The sequence below is a fragment of the Myodes glareolus genome, chromosome 3 (genome assembly GCF_982192425.1).
Source record: "Myodes glareolus chromosome 3, mMyoGla1.1, whole genome shotgun sequence".
Taxonomy (NCBI): domain Eukaryota; kingdom Metazoa; phylum Chordata; class Mammalia; order Rodentia; family Cricetidae; genus Myodes; species Myodes glareolus.
Genome location: NC_142028.1, coordinates 81815785 through 81839449, shown reverse-complemented (window position 1 = coordinate 81839449; position 23665 = coordinate 81815785). Strand labels below are relative to the sequence as shown.

The following is a 23665-nucleotide window of genomic DNA, read 5'->3' as shown; positions in this document are numbered from 1 at the left end:
TGCACAGCACACCTACCTCAAGTAGTCTTCTTTTAGTTATATTGTCTGCACACCAAGATTTCTTTGACCTGGGTCAGATATGTATTCATATTCTTCATTAACTAAACACATTACACTGCACCCTGCTCCCTATCCCAGTCACTTAAGAAGACAGAAACCATCAAAAAGACAAATAATCCTGTTCCTCTATACATTTTGTCTCATCTTAAATGTTCCCTGTGCAGAAAGGTATCAAAAAAAGGCTTTCCTGTCCAGCATTCTCTTTGATTGCTCTCTCATTTCCATTTTAAGCCATTACTTATGGACATTTTATTGGTTATTCTCTAGCTCTCCCACTAGAGTATAAGCTTAATAAGAGCCAGTGGTCTATGGATTTTTTTTTCACTTTTTTTCTTGTTGTGAGGCTCAGTATAATTTGTTGGTTTTTCTAAGAGTGAAGGATAATTGAGAATATGGATGAGTTTTGAATTTAATCCAAACCAAAATTCAAATTCTAACTATACTACAAGGTAACTATGATGATCTTGAGCAACTTATGTAAACCTTTATTATGATGCAGTTTCCATATCATAAAATGAAGATTAAATCACATACCCCAGAGTTGTTATTAAAATTAAAAGAAATAATAGATAAAAATAAATAAAAAGTTTGGCATAATAGTAACCAAAATGGCATGACACTAGCATAGAAGACTGAGATACAAACTCACACAGCTGGGCCTATGAGATAGCACAGTGGGTAAGGCCATTGGGTATGCAAACCTGAAATCAGAAGTTCAATTCTTAGAATCTACATAAAAGTAGAAGAGAATCAACCCTACTAACTTGTCCTCTGACCCAACACATGTGGATACCACACATACCCACCACCACCATGCAAGCATACACGTACAATAATAATAAAAATAATAATAATAACCTCTTGGTTTTTGACAAAGAAGCCAAAATTACTAGAGAAAAGATTGCCTCTTCAAAAAATTGTGAGAGATAACTGAATATTCACACGTAAAGAATGAAATGAGATTCCTATCTCTGACCCTGCACAAAAATCCAAGTCCAAATGGATCAAAATGACCATAATCTAAGACATGAAACTCTGAAACTCAGATAAAATACTTCAAGCTACAGACATGGACAAGGACTCTTAATGGGATTCAAGTAGCTCAGGAAATAAGGCTAACAGTCATCACACAGAGAACTTCATGAAATGTAAAATTTTCTGTACAGAAAAGGAAATGTCAGTCTAGTGAAGAGACAACTTAAGGGAGACAAAATTTGCCAGCTTCTCATCTGTCAGAGGATTGTTAGCTAGATCACGCAGAGAACAGAGGGCACTAAACAACATATAACTAAACAACCCAGTCAATAAATACAACAATAAACAATTGTCCAAACATGGCATTGAAATGGGCAGTGAATATTTGAGGGTCTGTGGGATAATTCGGCAGGTAAAGAATACTTAACGACACAAGCTTGGTGACCTGAGTTCAGACCCCAGAACACATGTAAAGGTGGAAGCAAAGAGCTGATTTCACAGTGTGTCCTCTGACCTCCACAGATTATCATAAGCTGAGTGTCTTAAAACAGTCTGTTATCTCACACATTGAGCAGCTAAGAACACTGGCATAGGTTTGGAAAAACATGAAGAAAAGCATTCAGTAAACAATCCACACAGCATGGCATGCCCCCACACACACACGGAGGAAGGAAAATAATATGAAAAAATATTTAGCGTTACTACCCATCAGATAAAGAAAAATTGAAAGTACATTGAGATTTCATCCTATTCAAGTCAGAATGACAGTTATTAAGAAAACAACAAATGCTGACCATGATGTGGGCAAAAGTGAAACCATCTATATTGTTGCTAGAAATATAAACTAGCCTAGGCACTATGAACATCAGCATGGAGTTTTTTCATAATCTGAATAGATCCCAAATATGACCCATTTCTACCTTCCTTAGCTGTTTATCAACAGATTACAAGTCAGCTCATCATGGAGATACTATCACATCACTGGCTATGGAAGCACTTTTCGCCTTAGCAGGGTTAGGTAACAAATCTAGGTGTCCAACATCAAAGGAATGGATAAAGAAAATGTGGCATTGTATATACAATGAAAGTTTTTCAGCCTTAAAAAAACAGTTATGTTTCTTGCAGGAATTTGGATGCAACTAGTGGTAATCATATTAAGTGAGGTAAACCACTCCAGAAAGACAAATGCCATGGTTTGTCTCATTTGTGACTTCTAGGTTTAAAAACCTCTATAAAAGTTGAGTATCATATGACATGGTAGTAGACGTGAACCTGGAGAACAAAGGGGTTAACAGGAAGTGAGGGCAAGAAGGAAAAGATGAGGGTGTGAGGAGGCATATGCTCAATGTGAAACTTTTAAATTAAAATGCATTTTAAATAATTTTTAAATGCCTTAGGTCAGTGAGATGACTCAGGAAGTGGCATGCCTGTTGTAGGACACAAGCAGTGGAAGGAGAGAACTGCTTCACACCATGTGCACCCCAAAATAAATCACTTTAAGTGTCTGATATATAGTGCTTAATGCATTTGATTATACATATGTATTTGATTTTTGTCTGAGATACATGAAAATGTTCCGAAGGCAAAGGCAGGTAGTTAAGTGTTTGAGACCACTCTCCCCAGTGACAGATGAACTTACTCAGCTTAGCCTATGTTTCTGAATCTTATCCTAAATGATCCCTTAAAGCATCTTCTTGTTTGTCCTTCAGAAGTCCACAGGTTGTCCAGCTTAGCATGCTCATGGTCTTGGCAGCCTACCAGCATTCACTCACCTTTCCTGTAGGCATCTGTTCTAGACTTCGCAGGGAACTGAGAGTCAGTCTGCTGGTATTATTTTTTAAAATCAAGCTTTTTACACACTTGTCTTCAGATTATAGTTATTTCTTTACCATTCCTTTACTATCTTAGTTATCTATCCATTTGTTTATCATTAAGTAATCGATGGCTATTTTCTACTGTTGTTTTCCCCACAAGCTGTCACTTCACAGTCTCTTTATTTTTTATAAACCAAGTCTTAGTTAAAGAGGCTTTGAGACCTGACAGTTTAATAACTGGGAGTAGTTAAGCTATGGAGGACTAATTTGCAATTTTGGGGGGAGGGGAACAAAAATTTTAAGTCAGTAACCAGCTCTTTCTTACCATTTTAGCTGGAACATTCCTAATTTAGAAATCCAAAACCTGTAGAGTTGGAAACCCCCAAAATTCTAGATTTTTGACTATTTTGAATTCTTAGACAACTCAATTGGTTGTCTATGCAAAAATTCCCAAATACAGAAGTATTGTGAAATCAAACACTTTTCTTCCCCAGATACTTGCAATAAGTACTGCTTATCTAAGCCAGGCATGTTAGTCCCAGTACTCAAGAGACAGAGACAAGTAGATTTGTGAGTTCGAGGCCAGCCTGATCTACATACAGCGTGAGTTCCAAAATAGTCAGGGCTACTCAGAGGAACCCTGTCTTGACCTCCCCTCAGTGCCCTGAAAGAAAGGAAGACAGAAAAATGTATTGTTTACCTGTAGTAAAAGATAAGTTTAATTTTTCTTAAATGTAGATCACAGAATCCTAGATGATAGGAATAATAGAGAAGGCTGCTCCAAGGGCTATAGAAGAGAGCAATGGACCTTAAATCTGCATAACATTTCCTCTGAGTTTTGTACTTCACCAGTCAGCAAACAGAAAGGCCTACTGGATGTGTGACAGCACAGTGATTTTTGTCCTAAGGACACATACTACTTTGGCTTCCACTATTCAGATCTCCTAACAACAGTCTGGTCTATGACTGAGGTTTGTATTTAATAGTTTAGATTATATGCTAGGGGAAATTAAAAATAAATAGGATTTAACTCATAGGTTATTTTGAGCACTTTAACAGTATGTCTTGAACTTATCTTTTACTTAATAGTTTATAAAAATTCTTTGTATATTAAGCCTTGTAATGAGCTTTGAAATTCAGAGGCCTCTTTTCATTTATATTTTGACTTTTGTTATAATAGTTTCTTCTATGTAGTTACAGCTATCTACCTTGTCTTTATGTTTTGTTTTGCTCTACCCATACTTTTCTACCTGTGAACTTGAGAGTTTTCAGAATTTCATACATAAGTACTATATTTCTGTAACTTTCATTCCTCCTTCCTCCCTCCAATTCTTCCCATACGTATCCCCTCATCCACTCTTTCTCAAGTTCATGACCTCTGTTTCTGCAGTTACTTTTCTTTGGCTTATACATACATACATACATACATACACACACACACACACACACACACACACACACCCTACCTTCTTAGCCCATTTAGTGTTGTTTTTATTATGTCCATGTATTCAGGACTGAGCACTTGAGACTGGATAGCCTGTCAGGTGACTCGTCTCTCTGGAGAAGATTGATTCTCCTTTTCCCTGCAGCCACTAATTGCCTTGAGCTCTTCGCCTGGACTAAGGTCTTGTGTATGTTCCTGTCCACACTGGTGAGCTATTGTTATTCAGGTCTTGTGTCAGCAACCATATTGTTGTGATTTCACGAGTGCAGAATCCCTGACATATCCAGAAGACACTATCTGGCAGCAGGTGTGTAACTCTTAACACTCTTTCCACACCCTCTTCCCTATGATCCCTGAGCCTTACATATAGGGGTTGCATTATAGATGGACCTGTTGAGTTCTCTGCATTTTAACCAGTTGTAGATTTCTGTAAAAGTCTCTTGTCATTTACAAAAAGAATGTTCTTTTTGTATTTATCTGTGAGTATAAAGCTGTACTTATCTGTTAGTATAAAGATAATTATTTAGAATGCATTTAAGAATTACATCTTAAGGGAATGGCATTAGAGGGTTCTTGTCTAAGATAGTTAGCTGCAGGTATCTGGCTAGGTTTATAGTACTGGGCATGGAATCCCTCCTGTGGAGTGGCTTTAGATCCAATCAGGCAGTTGTTTGTAGCCTCCAAGGTAATAGTTTGACACTGTTGTAATTATTGGGGATATTCTCCCAGTCCTGTTATTGTAATTTATAGGTTGTACAGGTATGGACTACTTTAGGACTGCTGATTGCTCTTCTCCCTTGGCAACTGGCATAGCACCTTTGGATACTATGAGGATTAGTCCTCAAGGAGGCTTTCATCTAGCTCTGCTTGATTACTCCACATGCTGAGTCTGAAGTATGTGCTGTCCTTTGGAGTAGGGTCTTTATTCATGTTTGTAGGCAAGCAAAGGGAATGGTAGTAGACTCTATTGCTTGGAGTTTATTGGAATCCTCTGATTAATACCTCAAAGGGAACTTTCCCATGCCTGACGAAGGGGTTTTTGTTAGAAAGTCTGTGGTTCTTGGGGAGCATTGTCGCACTGTGTAGCATAACTCTATGTAAACTATTTGAATGTGTGCTTTTAAGTTAGCTCATAAAATAATGTTTTTGTATAGTGTTTTCCAACATTCGTAGTGTTATTTCCTTCTTCCCTCTTGCTCTCTATTGCAGTCCTTCCTCCCATCATGTGCAGAGGATGCATGCACGCAGTTCCTCCCTCCCTCCCCTCCCTATTCTTTCATCATCCTTTTCTACTTTTCTGGCTTCTGTGATTGCTTCAGGTCATTTATTCAAGTCTAAAGATTCAAGGCTAAGATCAACATCCTTAGCAATCAGGAAATATAAAGTAAGCTATTTTGAGATTTCCTTTTATCTCAATCAGAATGACTAAAACCCAGAAAACAAGTGACAACAAATACTGATGAGATTCCAGGAAAGAGGAATCCTGATTTGCTCTTGGTGGCTTTGCAAACCAGTGTGGCCACTATGGAAATCATTGTGGAAAATTCTTAAAAAGCTAAAAGTAGATCTGCTGTAAGACCTAGCTCACCACCTGTTGGCATATGCCTGGCATGCCTGCATAGGTACTTATCCAGCTGTTTCATTGATGCACTATTCATAATAGCTAAGAAATGGAAACAATATAGATGTCCTTCATTGGATGAATGGATAATGAAAATGTCATACATACACACAGTGAAATTCTGTTTAGCTGTAAAGCAAAAGGAAATAGTGAAAATGTCAGGTAACTGAGTGGAACTGAAAACTATACTGAATGACAGTAACCTAGGTCCTCGTTACCTTAAATATATGGACTCTTTGATTCTAATGTCTCTGTGTTTGCTGTTCTCTGCTTGCTCTTGACTTCATCTTTCAGCTCTTTTAAACCTTTGATCACATGTCTACTTTTCAGTGAGATCTTTCCTAAATATTTTATTTTATTGTAACCTCCCACTCCTTGTATTGTTTTCTGTCTATGAAAATGTCTCATAGTCCTGTGAAAAATTTACTTATGTGTGCCACATCAGGTTGGAGCTCTCCATTACGAAGGAAGCTAGTAGGAATTAACATTTTTCAGGTGGTTACCTAAGGAAACAGTGAAATGGTGAAGCTACATGGTGATGTCTTTAAGAACTGCCTTTAGAGACAACCAAAAGCCTTAAAAGGGAAAACATTCTGGTTTCTTGAAAGATGCTTGAAAAGGGAACATCATCTGGGATGAGACTTCTATTAAAGAGGCTGCTTCCTATGCCTCATCCCAGTTCTGCCAAGTCAGAATCTCTAGGAAAACTTGCCTTTTTAAAGAAACTCCCTGGGTGATTCCTGGGACACTGAAAGTTGAGGATCACTGGGTATATAGTCTCTGCAGCTCTTCTTTGTACTTGTTTACCCATCTCAGTGTGGACCTAAGACTTAAGACTGCAAAACTCAAAGCCACCTCAAAGGGCAGGGGGGTTATCCCAGCAGTACTGAAGAACATTTCCAAAAGGAACTCCAGAGAAGAGCTGGATAATGTATGGGAGGCAGAGTTACAGGAAATCATTGTAATCAGAAGCATAGCTCTTTGGCTTGCCTGTTTTTGGTGTGCTTTACAAGTCACACTCAAGCCAAAGGAGTTTCCCTGTATTTTCCTGTGAAAAGGAAAAGGCAAGGAAAGGAGAATTAGTTATGTGTTGATGAGGTTAGGTATGGCCTCAGAGTTCTTTTTGTCTATCACTGAATACTGAATAAACCCTGAACATGTACGTATATGTTAACCAAATGGCTTATCCTTGGTAGAAAACTGCCTTGGAGCTTTTTAAAGGGAAGAGCTTTCTTAAACCAAAATGACTTCAAAGAAATGAATGAGCAGCCGAAGCTGAAACATGGTGTATATAGGCTTAACTCAAAATATTAGGGAATATTAGAGCAGACCATCAGTAGGTTAGACACAAGTTTTATCTGCTGAGTCACCTCTCACTAAAGATGTGGTTCGTGGGGCTGCTAAGTGTGTGTATATATCTCCAATTTTGCACGTGCATGAAGAGGCCAGAGGTTAGCATCAGATATTCCTCAAGAGCTACCCTGTTCTGTGAAGCATGATTCTTCCTAGAGATGTGGACTTGCTATTTAGGCTTGGCTGGCTGGCCTGAGATCCATGGACATCTTCCTATACCTCTATCTCCTTGGATTATGATTGCAAGCACTGCCACCACCAACTGAACTCAGAATTTCATAATGTATGACAAGCACTGTACTGACTGAGCTGTCTGCCCAACTTTGTGCTTTCACTTTCCAAATGATGGTAAAACCATTAACTGCTTATGTTTAGTTAACAACTCACTGACTTATCTTATTTTGTTGTACAAAAAGATTTTTAAATATTGGCATGAACATACCATTTTAATCATGAAATTAATGATGAAAATGTTAAATAGCGGATGACTCATTTGGTAAAGGCAGTTGCCACCAAACCTAAGGACCTGAGTTCAGTTCCATTCCCAGGACCCATGAGGTGGAAGAGCATGGATTCTGGCAAGGTTTCCTCTTACTTCCACATGCAAACACAGACAGGCAGTCAGACACACACACACACACACACACACACACACACACACAGAGTTTTTTATGTCAAATATCATTAAGCATTTACAACATAAGTACCAGTTTTGAGTGTCTACCATATGCCAAGAACAAGTTTGAATGTCTTCTATATCTTACTCCATTTCCTCCTTGTAAGAAGACTGTTGTGTTAAAGATAGGTTCCCTCCACTTTATGTTGGAGTCACCTCTAAACTTACGGAAATCACATTGAAGAATTATAGTCACCTTAAATAGGATAGTGGCAGGTTTTTTTTAACCTCCATTTTATTTTAATCAAAAATAGTACCTGTCATACATACTAAGTAAAAAGTAAGTTTACAGAGTTTAATTTCCTTGAGCCAAGTGTGGTAGCGCACACTTGAAATTTCAACCCTTGCAACATGGACGTGGAAGGATAGGAGCAGCCTAGGCTGCATAAGAACCTATCTCAGAAAAATTAAGGAAGAGTGGAGGTTTTTCATCTCTTCCCCCACTAAATAGCTAGGTTCCCTGTAATGGAATACAGTTTTATAATATCAGTGAATTGTGTAAATTATGACTTTGATTGAAAGAAGTTAAAGTAGTTCACATTCTGATTAAATTAATCCTGATTTCCATTGACAAGATAGAGAAGTTCTACGCCTTATCTACTGAAATTTTAATAGTTACTGAATGCTAGCCATCTGCCATTCTGCTTATTTTTCTTTCCAAACTTGAAATAGAAACGTCTTGACTCATCTTCCCTCTCTTAAGTTTTCTAGAAGTTCTAGTAGACTTAGAAGATATAAAGTACACTTGATGGCAACTTTCATCATTTTCTCAGCCTGTCCCTCTGCTTCTAGCTCTTATTTCTTTAATTTGCCCCCATAGATGTTATCACCTTTTGTCTTTCCAAATTTGTCTTTTTAGATTTTGGTTTCAGTGAGTTGATTTGGCATCCTTCTTCTTACTTTATTTTGAAGGGGTGTGTGTGTGTGTGTGTGTGTGTGTGTGTGTGTGTGTGTGAAGAGGATCTTGGTGTCTTGCTTTATCAACCCTTCCCTTACTCCGTTAAGACAGGGTCTCTCACTGAACCTGGCTCTGGTCTCCACCTGCTTAGTGCTGAGGTCATTGATGTGTGGCCACTCTGACTTTCCTTTTTTCATCATGGATGATGGGGATCTATACTCAGGTACCCATGCTTCCATAGCAAGTGCCCTTTCCCACTGAGCCACCTCTCCAACCCTCACAGTTCTTTACTCCTTCTTCAGATAAGTTAGTGGTTGATAGGACATTGGTTCTTAAGTGTCCTCTGCAGATAGAACAGGAAAGAAGACGGTTATTGTTTCCCTCTTTAAGGTGGAAATTACTGGCATCTAATGGTGGTAGCAACCATTTATTCACTCCTCCATGACATCTGAGTGAAGAATGTAGAGTAAGGGGCTGGAGAAATGGCTCAGCGGTTAAGAGCACTGACAGCTCTTCAGAGGACCTGGGTTCAATTCCCAGCACCCACATGGCAGCTCAAAACTGTCTGAAAATCCAGTTCCAGGGGACCTGACCACTTCATACCAATGCACATAAAATAAAAGATAAATAAATCATAAAAATTAAAAAAAAAGAATGTAAGATTGCAGCTGTGTGGACAATTTTAGCCCTCCCCACCAGGTGTTCTGTTCAAAGGGAATAAAATACCACAAATAATTTTTTTATATTACAGAAATAAGATACCTTTTTCCTTAAGACAGATTGTTTTTCCATGTTCATTTTTCTGGTTTTAGATGAATTTGGCTAATTGCTCTTGCCTTCCTACCTTTTCTTTTCCCTTCTCTCTTCCAACCATTTACCTCCTTCATGTCTCTTCCTCGCTTTCTGTATCCTCCTTTCTGCCCCTTCAATAGCTTACTCCTTTTCTTCTTTTTTTCTCTTTCCTCTCAAGGGGCTGGGGAGCATCCTGTTTAGTAGTGAGGCTAGTGCTGTGATGGCACCTACTGTGTGATAGCCACGCAATCCATTGGTGTGAAAGCAACAAGGAATTATTTTCTCCCTTTGTTAGGAAATAGCATTCCAACTGTTTTTTGACATCTTTAATTTTAGAGGTTGCCAATGATCAGCTCAGGGTCAAATCTGCCTTCAAATATTTTAGTAAGACACAGAAAGAAAACTGAGACCCTAACTTGCTAGTCTCCTAATCTACACATTCCTGTTGATGAGTTCGACCTTTATGAGTGTGAAATTTGGTATGGAAGCTGAGTCTGCTTGAGAACCTTTTATCCCATAATAGTTGTGGAATGTGAAGATTTGAATTTTCATGGGGGCACTGATATTTCTTGGCCGACAATGGATTTCTTAAGGCCTTGTCATTTCAAATTGCCATGAGGTCTAGTTATTGCTGCACTAAACGTGGATATGAACCTGCCTCCCAATGAACTTACTGCAGTGGTGCTAACTTGTCTTGACACTCTGGCTGACAGTTCTAGTTGCCCTTAACAAGATCTACTTTCTGTAGTCACAGCACGGGTTTTACAAAAGATCCAGCCTAAATTTCTGAAATGAATTTCTATTGACAGAAAATGTAGTGGCTTTAAAAATTAAGAGGTTTGATTCTGTTTTGAATTGGTTATCAAATGAATCTGAGCACATGACATTTTAATACCGTTTGTCTTTTCAAATAGATTTACCTTCTAATGCATGTGACGACAGGACTTTGCTCATCAGCTAGAACATACATTTCAGAGGAGTTGTTACCTAAAATATTATCATAAGGCATAAGAAAACACACGATTTAAGTTGCCTTTCATGAACATAATTAAGAATTAATAAGCTAGTACCAGTGGCTAGTCTCCAGAATTTCCACTGTTTTGCCTTTTGTGACCTGTGTTATTAAAAGTCCATTATTTTTACAGACTTTATTAAATTGGATCTTATTAAAGCATTCTATATTTGCATTTGGTCTTTCATAATTCATTATTATTATGACATTTACTTTTTACCATCAGATCTGAAAACATATCATAAGCTACCCTTTTCTCTTGAAAGAAATGCTAATTTCAAACAGTCCTCTAATAGAAGAGAAAAGCTTTATCAGTTTTTTCATTTATTCCAGATCGTGTTAAGAATACTAATGCTAGACTTCAGTATGCTAATATCTCTGAGCTTTTTTGGCCAAAAGCTTAGAATTGTTGTTTTTGTTCCCCACTAAGTACAAACTAGAAGACCCGCTACTTCTAGAGGAGACACATGCTCCCACCTAGCACTTGATCCTAAGGACTTAGGAAAATGTTGCTAACTCTAGTTTTAAATGATAATAGTTGGTTTACCTGTTTACTACACTTTATTATTTATTCTAGTTAAGAAATTCTTTCCTGGAATTTTTTTTCTCAGGATTTAGGTAGTATATCTTAGAATATTTGAAACTTAAGAACCCCGCACTATCATCCCTGACAGCAATTAGGGTGTGCTTTCTTCTTTTCTATACCATTAAAGATTTAGTCAAAACTCAACATAGTAAAATTTGCCATACTGATGTAAGTCAAGCTACCTAATCTTTACATGATTATTAATGGCATCTCAGATGTACTGATTTGTTTGAAACTTATTTGGTTTTGTTTTGTTTCAGATTTCTGACGATGTGCAATAGACACTTTGGCAGTGTTATTGCACAGACCATTCGGACTCAAAAAACAGATCAGTTTCCACTTTTCCTGATAATCATGGGAAAGCGGTCATCTAATGAAGTGTTAAATGTGATACAAGGTAAAGTACATGTCAGGGTGGGAGTAAAGTTTTATCTATGTGATAACCTTATCATTTTTCCCATCAAAGCTGAATATATTTCTTACTATTGATAAATGTCTTGCATTTTAAAATATAAAACATCCTGAAGAGCATCTTCAGGTACTATGGAAAAAAAATCAAATATGCTGTGTTTAAAAATCTATCAGAAATACATCAATAAAATTGCATAGCTCTTTGAACATAGAATAGTCAACTTAATGTTCAGAAATACTTAATTCTCTAAAATTAGCAATTAGGGTATAATCATTTGCCAAATGTGACATTTATTTCTGTTGATTTATAGCTGCAATATTGAAAGAATTGCTTATCTTTAATTATCTAGAAAATCCAGTGACTATACATTGCAAATTGAATTTTTCACGTGTCAGTTGTCCCTCCTTATTTGTGTGACTTCATCTTCAGATGCAACCCTGAGGCAAAAAGCTGTGGAATTCCTATAAATTTAACCATAGTTTACATTTTACTGTAAATGTAACCATAATTTGCATTGTTTCTAAAAGAAAAAGAAAAGAAAAAAAAGGTGAAAGAATGGTTTTGTTGTTCTTGCTAATATGAAAACTAAAGTAAAAAAAATTGTTGTGTTCATGGGGAATCTTAAATAAAAACAGTCCATCATCTCTGCTTCCCCCCCACCCCCCCCCCCGCCTGGTGCTGCCAGGAAAAAGATTGTTCAAGTGCTCCAAGCTAAAGCTTGAGTCTGGGGTACTTCATTTCTGCCCCATTTAAGTCTGATAGGGGAGGGGGATTTGTGCATTCCAGCGCCTTCAAAGCCTAAACAAAACAAAAGCTCAGGTATTTTGTTTTCTCTCTAACCAGAGCATTTAGTTTCCAGAGCGCAGTTTTCTGGGCAATCTTTTGAAAAGGCCTGCTGAGGGAGCTGATTCCCATGGGGTGGGTAGAAAGTTAAGACATTTATTTCTTGTTTTCTTCATCAGAGGAAAGAAATTGTGATTGCTTGTATTTTGCAAGCCCTGGGCCATGGGCTCCAGAAGCCCAGGTTTCAGGAAATCCACACGGTCACAATTGCTGTTATTATTATAATGAATGTGGATTTTGTTTTACTTGGTGTTTTTCTGTAGATTAGTTGTGTTTTGCCCTTTTTGCTAACTTAACACTTACACTGGTGACTCAAAAGCAAAAATTTCTAAAGCTGTTAACGTCTTAGTGTGAATCAGGTGTGACATGGATCATCCTGTGTTTGTCACGGCCTTCTTTGCCGTGTATTTACAAGTAGAAAAGGAGAGGCTCCTTAGCAGTATCCTTGAAGAAGAAAACTTTTTTTTTTAGAATTTTAGCCCTTTTGTTAGGTGATATGAACCAATATACTCTAGTTGTCTCAAAGAGAAGCATTTGTGTGGTTTATTGAGCTATTCTAGTTGCTTCTCCCGACCTTCCCTGAAATTATTTTTACTGCCTGACAGACAAATGCTTGTGTAGATTTGGCATTTGTTAAACATTTTCTATTAAATAAACAAAGTGAGTCTGTCACTTTCAAGTAGAAGAACTGGATATATTTGTTGCCAATGGGAAAATTTGAGTTTTCAAAAAAAATATATCTACTGAAAGACTGACAGCATAAATACTTTTCTGGTGACATTAGTAGTAATGTTAACAAATGTGACTTTTTATATTGTATAATACAATAACATTCATATAATACATATGAATTATATTATATATAACATATAATGCATCAACATTCAGAAGAAATGCATAAATTAATGAAGTAATGTTTTCCAAAGGCATGGATTCATAATGGAATAAAATTATACATGGAAAACAAAGATCATTACTGTAGGGTTCACCTAGAATCTCAGCTGGTGTAGTGGCAGAGGCTGGAAGATCAAGGGTTTGAGGTCAGCATGAATAATATTGGAAGGTCATGGAGTTCTGAGGGGGAAACTGAAACGAATTGGAGTGTAACAAAGTACAAAAGTGTATCTTTTGATACTTTCAAGTTCTACATGCCTCTAATTTGAAAAAACTTCTTTTGTCAACTGAGTATAGCAGCAAAGAATTGTAACTGCAAATACCTATTAAAAGATTTCTTCATTTTCTGACTACATATCTGCAAAAAGTCACATATTCTTCATAAATTTCAACCAATACAGCACATTTTCACTAGTTTAATATAGAAATAGATATTAAGCTATTCTTATTTTCTGTTGAGCCCGATAGTACAAAAAGTATTACAACCATGCTGCCACTCTTCTCACTAGCCTTTTCGTATAGAATATGTTTTTTTAAAAAATACATATATAACATTTATTTTAGTTTATAATGGACACTGTTACCTGGTTTTAAATATTTTTCCTTTAATTTTTCTTAAGTTTTGTATTACATTTATTTGTTCTTCACGATATCGGTTTTATAGGCTGAACTCAGGTTATCTGGCATGGCACCAGCACCTTACCCACTGGACCATTTTGCTGTCCCCCTTTTTAAAGTTTCTAATAAAGTCAATGTCAGTAGCTATGGTAGTTTGAATGAAAACTGCCTCTCACAGGTTCAGGTGTTGGAAGTCCAGTTGGTACTGTTTGAGGAGGCTGTAGAGCCTTTAGGGGGTATGGCCTCGATGGAGTAAGTGTGTCACTGGAGGCAGACTTTGAGAATATGAAGCCTTTCTCCACTCTCATTTGCTTTTAATATCTTGTGTGATGTTATCAGCCTGCTCTGCCTCTGGGCCACACCTTTCCACCTCTGCTGCCATGCCATGCTTTCTTGGCGTAATGGACTCCATGCCTCTGAAACTGTAAGTCAAAATGACTCAAGGTTACTTCTGGTCATGGTATTCATTACAGCAGCAGAACAGCTATAGCACACAAACTGACATCATTTTGAGAATTTGAATAAGAGTACAAAGGCTCCTGAGTCCAAGTTTGGGAACTGATACCATAGGGTATAAATTTCCCCTAAACTGCAATTACTGGTGCCCTTTTCTGTCTCTCACCATTAAGGACTCAGGTATGAAGTACCTATAAGCTCAGTTTATCAGTGGGTCTCTGTTAGGGCTGAACATATCCAGTGAGCAGTACTTAAGCCTGAACATTGATATATGTTAGCACTCATAAAACTATAGTATTTTCTCACTTATAATTTGAATATTTTGGCCTATGGTTCCAGAGGGAAGTCCATAATAATGAAGAAGACATGGCAGCAGGCATTCAGCATAGCAAACTGGCTGATAAAATATGATCACACATGAAACAGAGCAGACTGGAAGAGGGTCAAAGTTATAAACTCCCAAAGCATGCCCCTTGGACATATTTGCTTCATCAAGGCCCCACATCCTAAAAGTTCCATAACCCCTTTATACAGCACCACCAGCTGGGGACCGAGTTTTCAAACACGTAGGCCTATGGAGATAGTTCTCATTCAGACCATCACCAGTGTGTGCCATAAAGTACTCTTCTCTTCCTTAGACTCCTAGTCACTTTTACTTCAAAGGAGATATGGAAACTCAGTCTTGTCCAATAACAACATCTACCGAGTGTTCAGAACCTTCTTTTTTGCTCTCTGTCATATCTATTAGTAATAACTACCATTGACTGTATACTGTGTACCAGGCAGATGATACATTATCTCTACTACTTCAAAAACCCTTGCAGGGGAGTATTGCCTTCCTTTTGAGAGTAAGAAAATCGGTCCTTAGCTATAACCTACTCATTTTTTAATTCATTCTTTTTTTAAAGATTAGTTATTATTTTATGTGTATGAGTACATATATGTCTACGTCACATGTGACCCTCCTTTCCTAAAGACCAGAAGCATGTGGCAGAGTCTCCTGAAACTGGAGTTATAGACTGTTGGAAAATGCCATGTGGGTTCTGGGAATTGAGCCTAGGTAATCTGGAAAAACAGCAAGTTCTCTTAACCACTGACTGGCCCCTCCATTTTCTTATCAAGCAGATACTTAGGAAGCCCTTGTTATAAGCTAGTCAGTTTTTACAAACTAGATCCAAATAGGTTGTGAGTAGCAAAATTTTAATGCAGCTCGTATTACAAGGCCAATTCTGTTTTCTGAGTGCCCAGATAACATGTGTCCTGTAACTTAATTGAGAGAACAAACTATGAACTGGGTCATTCCTTTCTCTGAGTACCACAGAAGTTCCCTAATTCATAAAAATTGGGATAAATGCCATTGAAAAATCTTATTAGCCATGTCTTTTATGTGCTAAAAAAAACACCATCAAGGGTGCTTGTTCTCTGTCATCCTGATGTCATTTTATTAATGTGACATGAAGACATCACAGACCCTGGAGAAACTCTTTGTTGATATAGGATCCTCATTCGTTTCCCTGCCACCCAGACCAGAAATAATTACACAGAAACTGTATTAATTACAATCCTCTTTGACCTAGAAGTTTATGCATATTTCTATCTAGCTTTTATATCTTAAATTAACCCATCTCTATTAATCTATGCATCACTACAAGGTCATGGCCTACCGGCAAGGTACCTACAGGCATCTTTCTCCTTTGACAGGTACATGGTTTCTAACTCTGCCTTCTTTCTCCTAGCATTCAGTTAAGTTTTCCTGCCTACTTCTATTCTACCCTGCCATAGGCCAAATCAGTTTCTTTATTAACCAATGACAGCAAAACACATTCACAGCATACAGGGGGGAATTCCATATCACCTTCCATTTCTGTCTAAATAAAAAAGAAGAGTATAACTTTAACATAGTAAAATTACATATTACAACAAGAATTACAGTTATAATATTTATATCTTTTTTATCTTTTATCATAACTAAGGAAAACTAATTGTAACTGTCTATTCGTCAACTTTTTTAAAGAACCCAGAAGGATATAATATTACCTAAGTTAGCAGGAAGTGCATTGTAAGCAACTTCCAAATCTCTAGAATTGACAGAGACATCTCTCTGCCTAAAGAGTCGCCCGAAATTCTTCTGTAAAGTTGGGGCATCCATTTTCAGCTTGCAGGCCCATAGTATCCAACAGACATTTTTAAATTTGAAAGACTGTTTTGCCTCTATTGACAGTTTGTCAGTCACTTTCTTCTGTGTCCTGCAGAATGTCTGGCAGACTCTTTTATGAAGCAGGAACCCTGAAAGACTGTCTCACCTTTAGGCAAGTTCAGCAGTCATTTTTCTGTGGGCCCTGCATGTCCAGTTCATACAGCATACCATCAAGCACTCCAGACAAGAGCAGTTTCTTGCCCAGTGGCTAACAGACTCCATTAGGAGACTCTACGATGCCCATCATCCTCATATAGTACATTGGTGCTGCCAGGAGCATATGTATCTCATTGTCATGACAAGTCCTAAGTTCTTAAAACATTTTAAATACCATATCTGTTAGTCTTTGAAAGGTTTGAAGAATACCTATCTATCTGAACTATATCTTTGTACATCTAGAAAAGCTAACTAACGTGACCATAAGCTTGACTATTATAGATGACTATCTATTAACCTGTATTTCTTAATTATACATTATATTTTTAAATAAGCTGCACAAAGACAATATGTTAATCAAGAGCAGAAATAAATAAATATATAAATGAAAACAAACATTTATAAACAATATTTGGGAATTTGGGTGTAGTTCTCTCCAAACTGCTTCCTGCCTTTTGTTGGGTAAAGTATTTTTAGGGGTTCATGGAGACCTTTTGAGGGGTCTTGGTCCATCAAACCACATTAGTCTGGAAGGAATCCACAGGTTCTCATCCTGTGGAAATAAAAGCAGAACTTCTTTACCAAAGCAACATATCCTTATACCCAAACTTTTAAGTCCTCATACCTTTAAAATATATATGTTGATTTAGCTTAGCAGTCTGTACAATGAAATGTCCCTCTATACTTAGCTCATTCACAATCAAAAAATTCAAAGAAAACACAATAATGTACATAATCTAGACCCTCTGTGTATTTTTCATCTTTACATGGCTTATTTTTCTTTACTCCTTTAACCTATGACTGTCTTTACTCTGTCTCTTTAAAGACTTTGTTTTATTTTTTCTAATGATTTACTTCTTTCTATAACTCTATACTCTTTCTTCTCTCTCCCAAGACTACATACATTTGTCTAACTCTGTGACCCACTTAGAGGTCTTTTTCCATCTGAATTTGTCTTTATTGCATGAGCATCTGTAATTATTTTTTTTTTAACCAGGAGTGCTTTTTTTTTTAAATGCTAAGCGGGCGTGGCTAGGACAAATTCTGCAGCCCTGCCTGTTGATTCTGCCCAGTCAAATGTGGCAGAGGCGTGTTCATTGCCTCTGAGAGCTATGCGTGCTGACCCAGCTCCAGGGTCACAGTGGGTCTATGTAATATGCTTCTCACAGACCCCATTTCAGTTCTCGGCATCCTGAAAGAGCTAGAGCTGTTCCTGCAACTTGCACAAACCAGGAAACCCTCCTCAAGAAGCCATGCAACCTTCACTCTCAGTGCTGAGTCAGGAAGACCTATCTTAATGGAGCCGTGGTGCCCCTGCTCACCGCCAGCAAACAGAGCCCACCTGGAAAGAAAATGCAGCTACCAAGAAGCTGCACTAATCTGTCCTTTTGTGTCTAGAATTCCTTTCCAAGCTCTCTCAGGTTTTATGTGGATGTAGTTGCACCAAATTGGGCGCCAACTGTCTTTCTTCCTAAAGATTTGAGAGGAGAGAAATCTCACACTTGTATTCTCATAGATTTCTCTATTGTAGATCACCCAAAACAAAATCTTAGGTATTTAGGAGATGTTATTTAGACATGTTATGTTTCGTTTAGATTTAAGGAGTAAAATAACATTAAGGAAAAATCAAACATCATTTAAACCCCTCTTTATAAAGATCATAATCTAATCTTTTATTTGAAAGCATATAAAGGGAAAATATTAATTGAGGAAAGTATTTTTTTCAAACATTAAATTCCTGTTTGTTTTGCCAGAGAAATTTTTAACAGTGATTCCAAGTATAGACAATGACTAGGGGGAGGCAGGCTTTGAGGATTGAGAACATAGCTTAGTGGTTGTATAGAATGTCAATCTCCAGTTCCACGTTACCAAGCCAGGGGAATGTACCCAGGACAGGAAGAAATGTAGGGCGTGGAAATAAGGACTGGCTCCTGAATTAGACTAACCTGGTTCAAGTCCTGACCCTGTTATTGTTGCCTTGATCGTGTTTGGGTGGATTTCTTGAGCCCTTTAAAGCTGGTTTTCCTTCTCTTGAAAATCTGAATTTTACTGTCTACTTCATAGAATTGTTGTGCAGATTAATTGAGGTGAAAACAAAACAATTTAGCCTAATCATAGACAAGTGAGCAGTTGGTAGCTGTTATGACTGCCATTGAGTTTATAAATTGAAAGGGCCTTTGAGCCTCACACTTTGGACATTCTTCTTTCTGGTGCTAAAAATTGCTAATTAAATATGATTTTTCTAAAATTGTAACTGTAGTGTTACTTTACTGTTACTTATTAAACATATGAAAGGTTTTTTGGTGGTGGTGGTTTGTTTGTTTGGTTGTTTGCTCGGTTTCGTTTTTCCAGACAAAGTTTCTCTGTGTAATCCTGGCTCTCCTGGAACTCTCCTGGAACTTGTTCTGGCCTGGGACTCACTGTGTAGATCAGGCTGACCTCAAAATCAGAGATCAACCTGCATCTGCTTCCTGAGTGCTGGGATTAATGATATGTGCCACCAGTGCCCAGCATATGAAAGTATTGTCAATACTAGCATGCTAGTCTGTCAGTTCTTTTCTTCTTTCTGTTTTGGTTTTTCGAGACAGGGTTTCTCTGTGTAACCGTAACTGTTCTGGAACTCGCTCTGTAGATCAGGCTGGCCTTGAAATCACAGAGATGCACCTGCCTCCGCCTCCCAAGTGCTGGGATTAAAGGTGTGTGCCACCACTGCCCTACTCCAGTCTGTATTTTTAATTTTTTTATTTTATTTTATTTTATTTTTGGTTTTTCAAGACAGGGTTTCTCTGTAGCTTTGGAGTCTGTCCTGGAACTAGCTCTTGTAGACCAGGTTGGCCTCGAACTCACAGAGATCCACCTGCCTCTGCCTCCCAAGTGCTGGGATTAAAGGCTTGTGCCACCACCACCCAGCCATTCTGTAATTTCTAATGCTGATAATTTCTTATTGTTGTTATGACTTTTCATTTCTAATAATTTTAATAACTTGAAGTTATATAAGTTTTACATAAAGCTTTGAATCTCTTACATCTCGTTAGGTAATACAACAGTGGATGAGTTAATGATGAGACTCATGGCTGCAATGGAGATTTTCTCAGCTCAACAACAGGAAGACATAAAGGATGAGGTAAGATAAGAGGTGAAGTAGAGTTTTCATGTTTTGATGGGGTGATTTGTCAGTGGTGATGAGTGACTATATCATGACTGATAGGTAAGAATGTAAATATGCCACTCTAGATTTGCCAATGTCATCAGAGTGACTCTTTGGTCTTTTCTTACCATGACTTCAAGTTCTAAAGATTTGTTTAAATTTATGAATCGTTTACATTTTACTAGATTTAGGGTCTAATCATTTCACTTTGCCAGAACATAATTCAGTGGTTTGTTTGAAAACTTTGGTCCAGGAAATTCTGCTTACTATATAGATTTTTGTCATTCCTTTCTATATAGGCTTTGTAGGAGACACTATCCTCAGGACTGGTTTTGATAGAGGTATTGCCAACTTTAGGATTTGATATGGAGTATATAAATAGTTTCATTTTCCCTCATTACTATGGTTTTCTACTGGCACCATTGATCCAATCCAATCAAAAGCTTTGTAGAACATGGAAACTGAGGGTCAAATACAAGACAGACCAACCTAGGTGAGGATGATTATTTTTAATGAGAAAACTTAGGGACAGAGTTAAGCAAATTCACCCAGGGTCATCTAGCCAATAGATGTTTTAGCAATTCCTTAATCATTAACACTTGGTTAATCAAGAAATGTCTGGATTTAGAAAAGAGATCCATAAAAAAATGAAGCAGATATTAACATTTGTTAATTTGAAGTGCTATGCTTATGGGTATTTGTAAACTTATGCTTTAATTTTTGTATCTAAGTTTTCTGTAGAACAGCAAAGGAAGAAGGTAATTCTAAGCAGTGAAAGTTTCTAGGTATTATGTGTGTTTTCAGTAGAATTCTCTTTAATTATTGCAAATGTGACAGTTTTAATATAAGCCTATACTAGTACACTATGCTAGTGGATTTTGCTTTGTTTATTTAGTTCTGTCTTCCACTCAGTTAACAGGGATTTTTTTTTTTTATTTTGCTTTGGTTTGGGATGGGGGAGCAATTCATTCTGTTTTGAGTGTTTATTGGTTTTGAGATGGGCTCTTCCTATGTAGCCTTGGTTTCCTGGAACTCACAATGTAGACCATTCTGAATTGGAACTCACTAAATAGACCAGGCTGATCTTTAACTCACTCTGTACACCAGGCTGACCTAGAACTCACAGAGATCTGCCTGCTTCTGCCTCCTAGGTTTGGGCTTAAAAGTATGTGCCACCACACCGGGCCCAATTATGTTTGTTTATTTTATAAGTAGGGGTCATCTCTTTATACCTAGGATAAATTCAGTATTCAATAGATGTTTGTTAATTGAATGTTTGGAAGTTATTTTGAAAAAGCAGTGTTTGATTACGGTGATATAAATATACGGTCCCCCAGTAATAGCTTAACAGAGTGCTCTGACTGGTTTTGCTTTCTTCTGTTCTGTTTTCTGAAACAGGATCTCCCCAGCCCTCATGTGTCTCAGGTCTCCATTGAGATAGGACCCCATGTGTCTTTTGCAAATGTAGCCAAGGATGATCCAGAGCTTGTATAGGAGGGAGGAGATGGATCCTCCCTCCATCTCCTAAGTGCTGCATTATAAATATACTATACTTATTTACCAAATGAGCCACATCTTTAGCTACTGGTTCAGCTCTTTAATGCTTATTGGGTTTCTTTTATTCCCACAAAAATGTTCAGATTGTAATTTTTCTATATAATCAGTGTGCTGTACTTTGAAGGAAAGATAGCCAGGTATATGGTAGAAAGATATTTGCAATGTTACTCTATAAATTGACATTTTGTAATAGTGAAGTACCGTATTTAGGAATTTGTAATAATAATAAGTGTATTGTCATTCAGGATTACATTTATCCTGGAACAGAGGCATTGATTGGCAGTAATTCACTAAACGGATTCCTCAGCCATTTAAATCTTGAGTCTCATTAGTACCAGATTTACAGATTATGCTGTATGATAAATAACATAATGTGAATGATGAATGTTTGTAAGCATATTTTCACTTCATTCTTATCTTAATTTGTGTTTCTTGTAGTTTATTGATAAACAAATTGACATTAGTTCATCTAATATTGAGCACAAAATTTATCATAAGGGAAACATGAAAGCTACAAGTATCCTATAAAAGGAAAATATTTTTATGTTTTTAGTATCTTTGTGAATTTGTTATGATATGAACTATACACAAAGTTTCCAAGAATTTTATTTGTTTGTTTGTTTGTTGAGACAGGGTTTCTCTGTGTGACAGTCCTGGCTGTCCTGGAACTAGCTCTTGCAGAACAGACTGGGCTTGAATTCACAGAGATCTGCCTGTCATTGCCTTACGTAGTACTGGAATTAAAGGTGTGCATCACCGCTGCCCAGCACAGTCTTGGCTTTTAAAATGATTTGAGAAAGACTGTGTTAAATGTATAATTAAATGAGTGATAGAAGGGACAGGTTAACTGGCCTGAATTTACTTGAACTCTAAATTTATGGATAAGTATAATGGCTCATGCCTTAACCCTAGAATTTGGAATACTAACGAGTTATGAGCTCAAAGCCAGGTAGACTCTGGTTCCTTCTTTCTGGTTTTTTGGTTTTGGGGGGGGGGGGGTTCTAAACCTTTACAAGTACTTGCATGGTAGAATACTCACCTTGCTTTCTTGTGTCTTTGGTTGCACTCCGTGGATTTCACTCCTTCCATTAAATCGGTACACCAGTAGATAGCCTGTGTGCAGATATGAAACTTTCATTATATTTAAACCTGAAACATATTTGCGTTCTTGAATCATTCCTTGATGGCCCAGAAAAAGCTTGATCTAATGAATGTTTTTTGTGCCTCCACTAAGGGCACATCATCAGGCGAGATCCTCTGCAGAGAATGTTGTTGACAGCAATCATGTTCTAAGATCTTTGGATCTTTGTTTCTTGTTTAGAATTTATTTTGGTTAAAACTTGCCTACAAACAATAAATGAGTTCTAACAGTAAATATATTAAATTTTCATTAGCACTGTTTTTTAGCTATAGGTGATCTAGAAACCTTTTAAGGCTTACTCCCTTTCAACTTAACCTCTGATTAACTTGTATCAGTAGTGAACACAATCCAGCTGGAGATCAAAGACTGAAAGAGCAGTTACACTGTGTGTGTGTGGGGGGGGGATTTTAAACATCCCTAGTGGAACCTGGGTAAATTTGGCCACTGGAGTATTGTAGACATGTTTTAGGAGGTTTTGAGTTGGTATTTAACAGCAGCACTGATATTCCTGGCATGGTGATTGCATGCCTGTATTTGTTATCTTTTTGAGACTGAGGCAGAAAAATTGCAAGTTTGGGGCCAGTGTGAGCTATATATAAAACTGTCTCATAAAAATACAAACACTGCATAGCACAGAAAGGGCGTGTTTTTTGTTGTTTTGTTTTTCTAAGCTCATGGCAGGTGTTATTATTGGTTTTTTTTGTTTGTTTTATTATTATTGCCAAAGGATATTGTTGGATTTGTGGTTTGTTATATGAAATTAATTTTTAAAAATCCCTGATCTTAAATCTATTTTCATCTACTTTGTTTTCTTCTATTAAAAATTTCACTATTGTTACACAAATATTGTTTTGCAGTGCTAACAAGGATATATATTACACATATTCTAACCTATGTGCCATTTTTCCGAGACAGGGTTTCTCTGTGGCTTTGGAACTTGTCCTGGAGCTCACTCTTGTAGACCAGGCTGGTCTCAAACTCACAGAGATCCCACTGCCTCTGCCTCCCAAAT

At 37.3% G+C, this 23665-nt stretch overlaps 1 protein-coding gene across 3 annotated transcripts in view; it reads left to right on the top strand.

Moving 5' to 3' along the window:
* Faf1 (Fas associated factor 1) overlaps positions 1–23665 on the top strand; it is a 303421-nt gene that overhangs the window by 217431 nt on the left and 62325 nt on the right. For all 3 annotated transcript variants that reach the window (XM_085686415.2, XM_087904746.1, XM_085686413.2), the window contains exons 14-15: positions 11492–11628; positions 19843–19931. In XM_085686415.2, coding sequence (XP_085542541.1) covers positions 11492–11628; positions 19843–19931 — 226 coding nt within the window. The remainder of the gene's footprint in view (positions 1–11491; positions 11629–19842; positions 19932–23665) is intronic.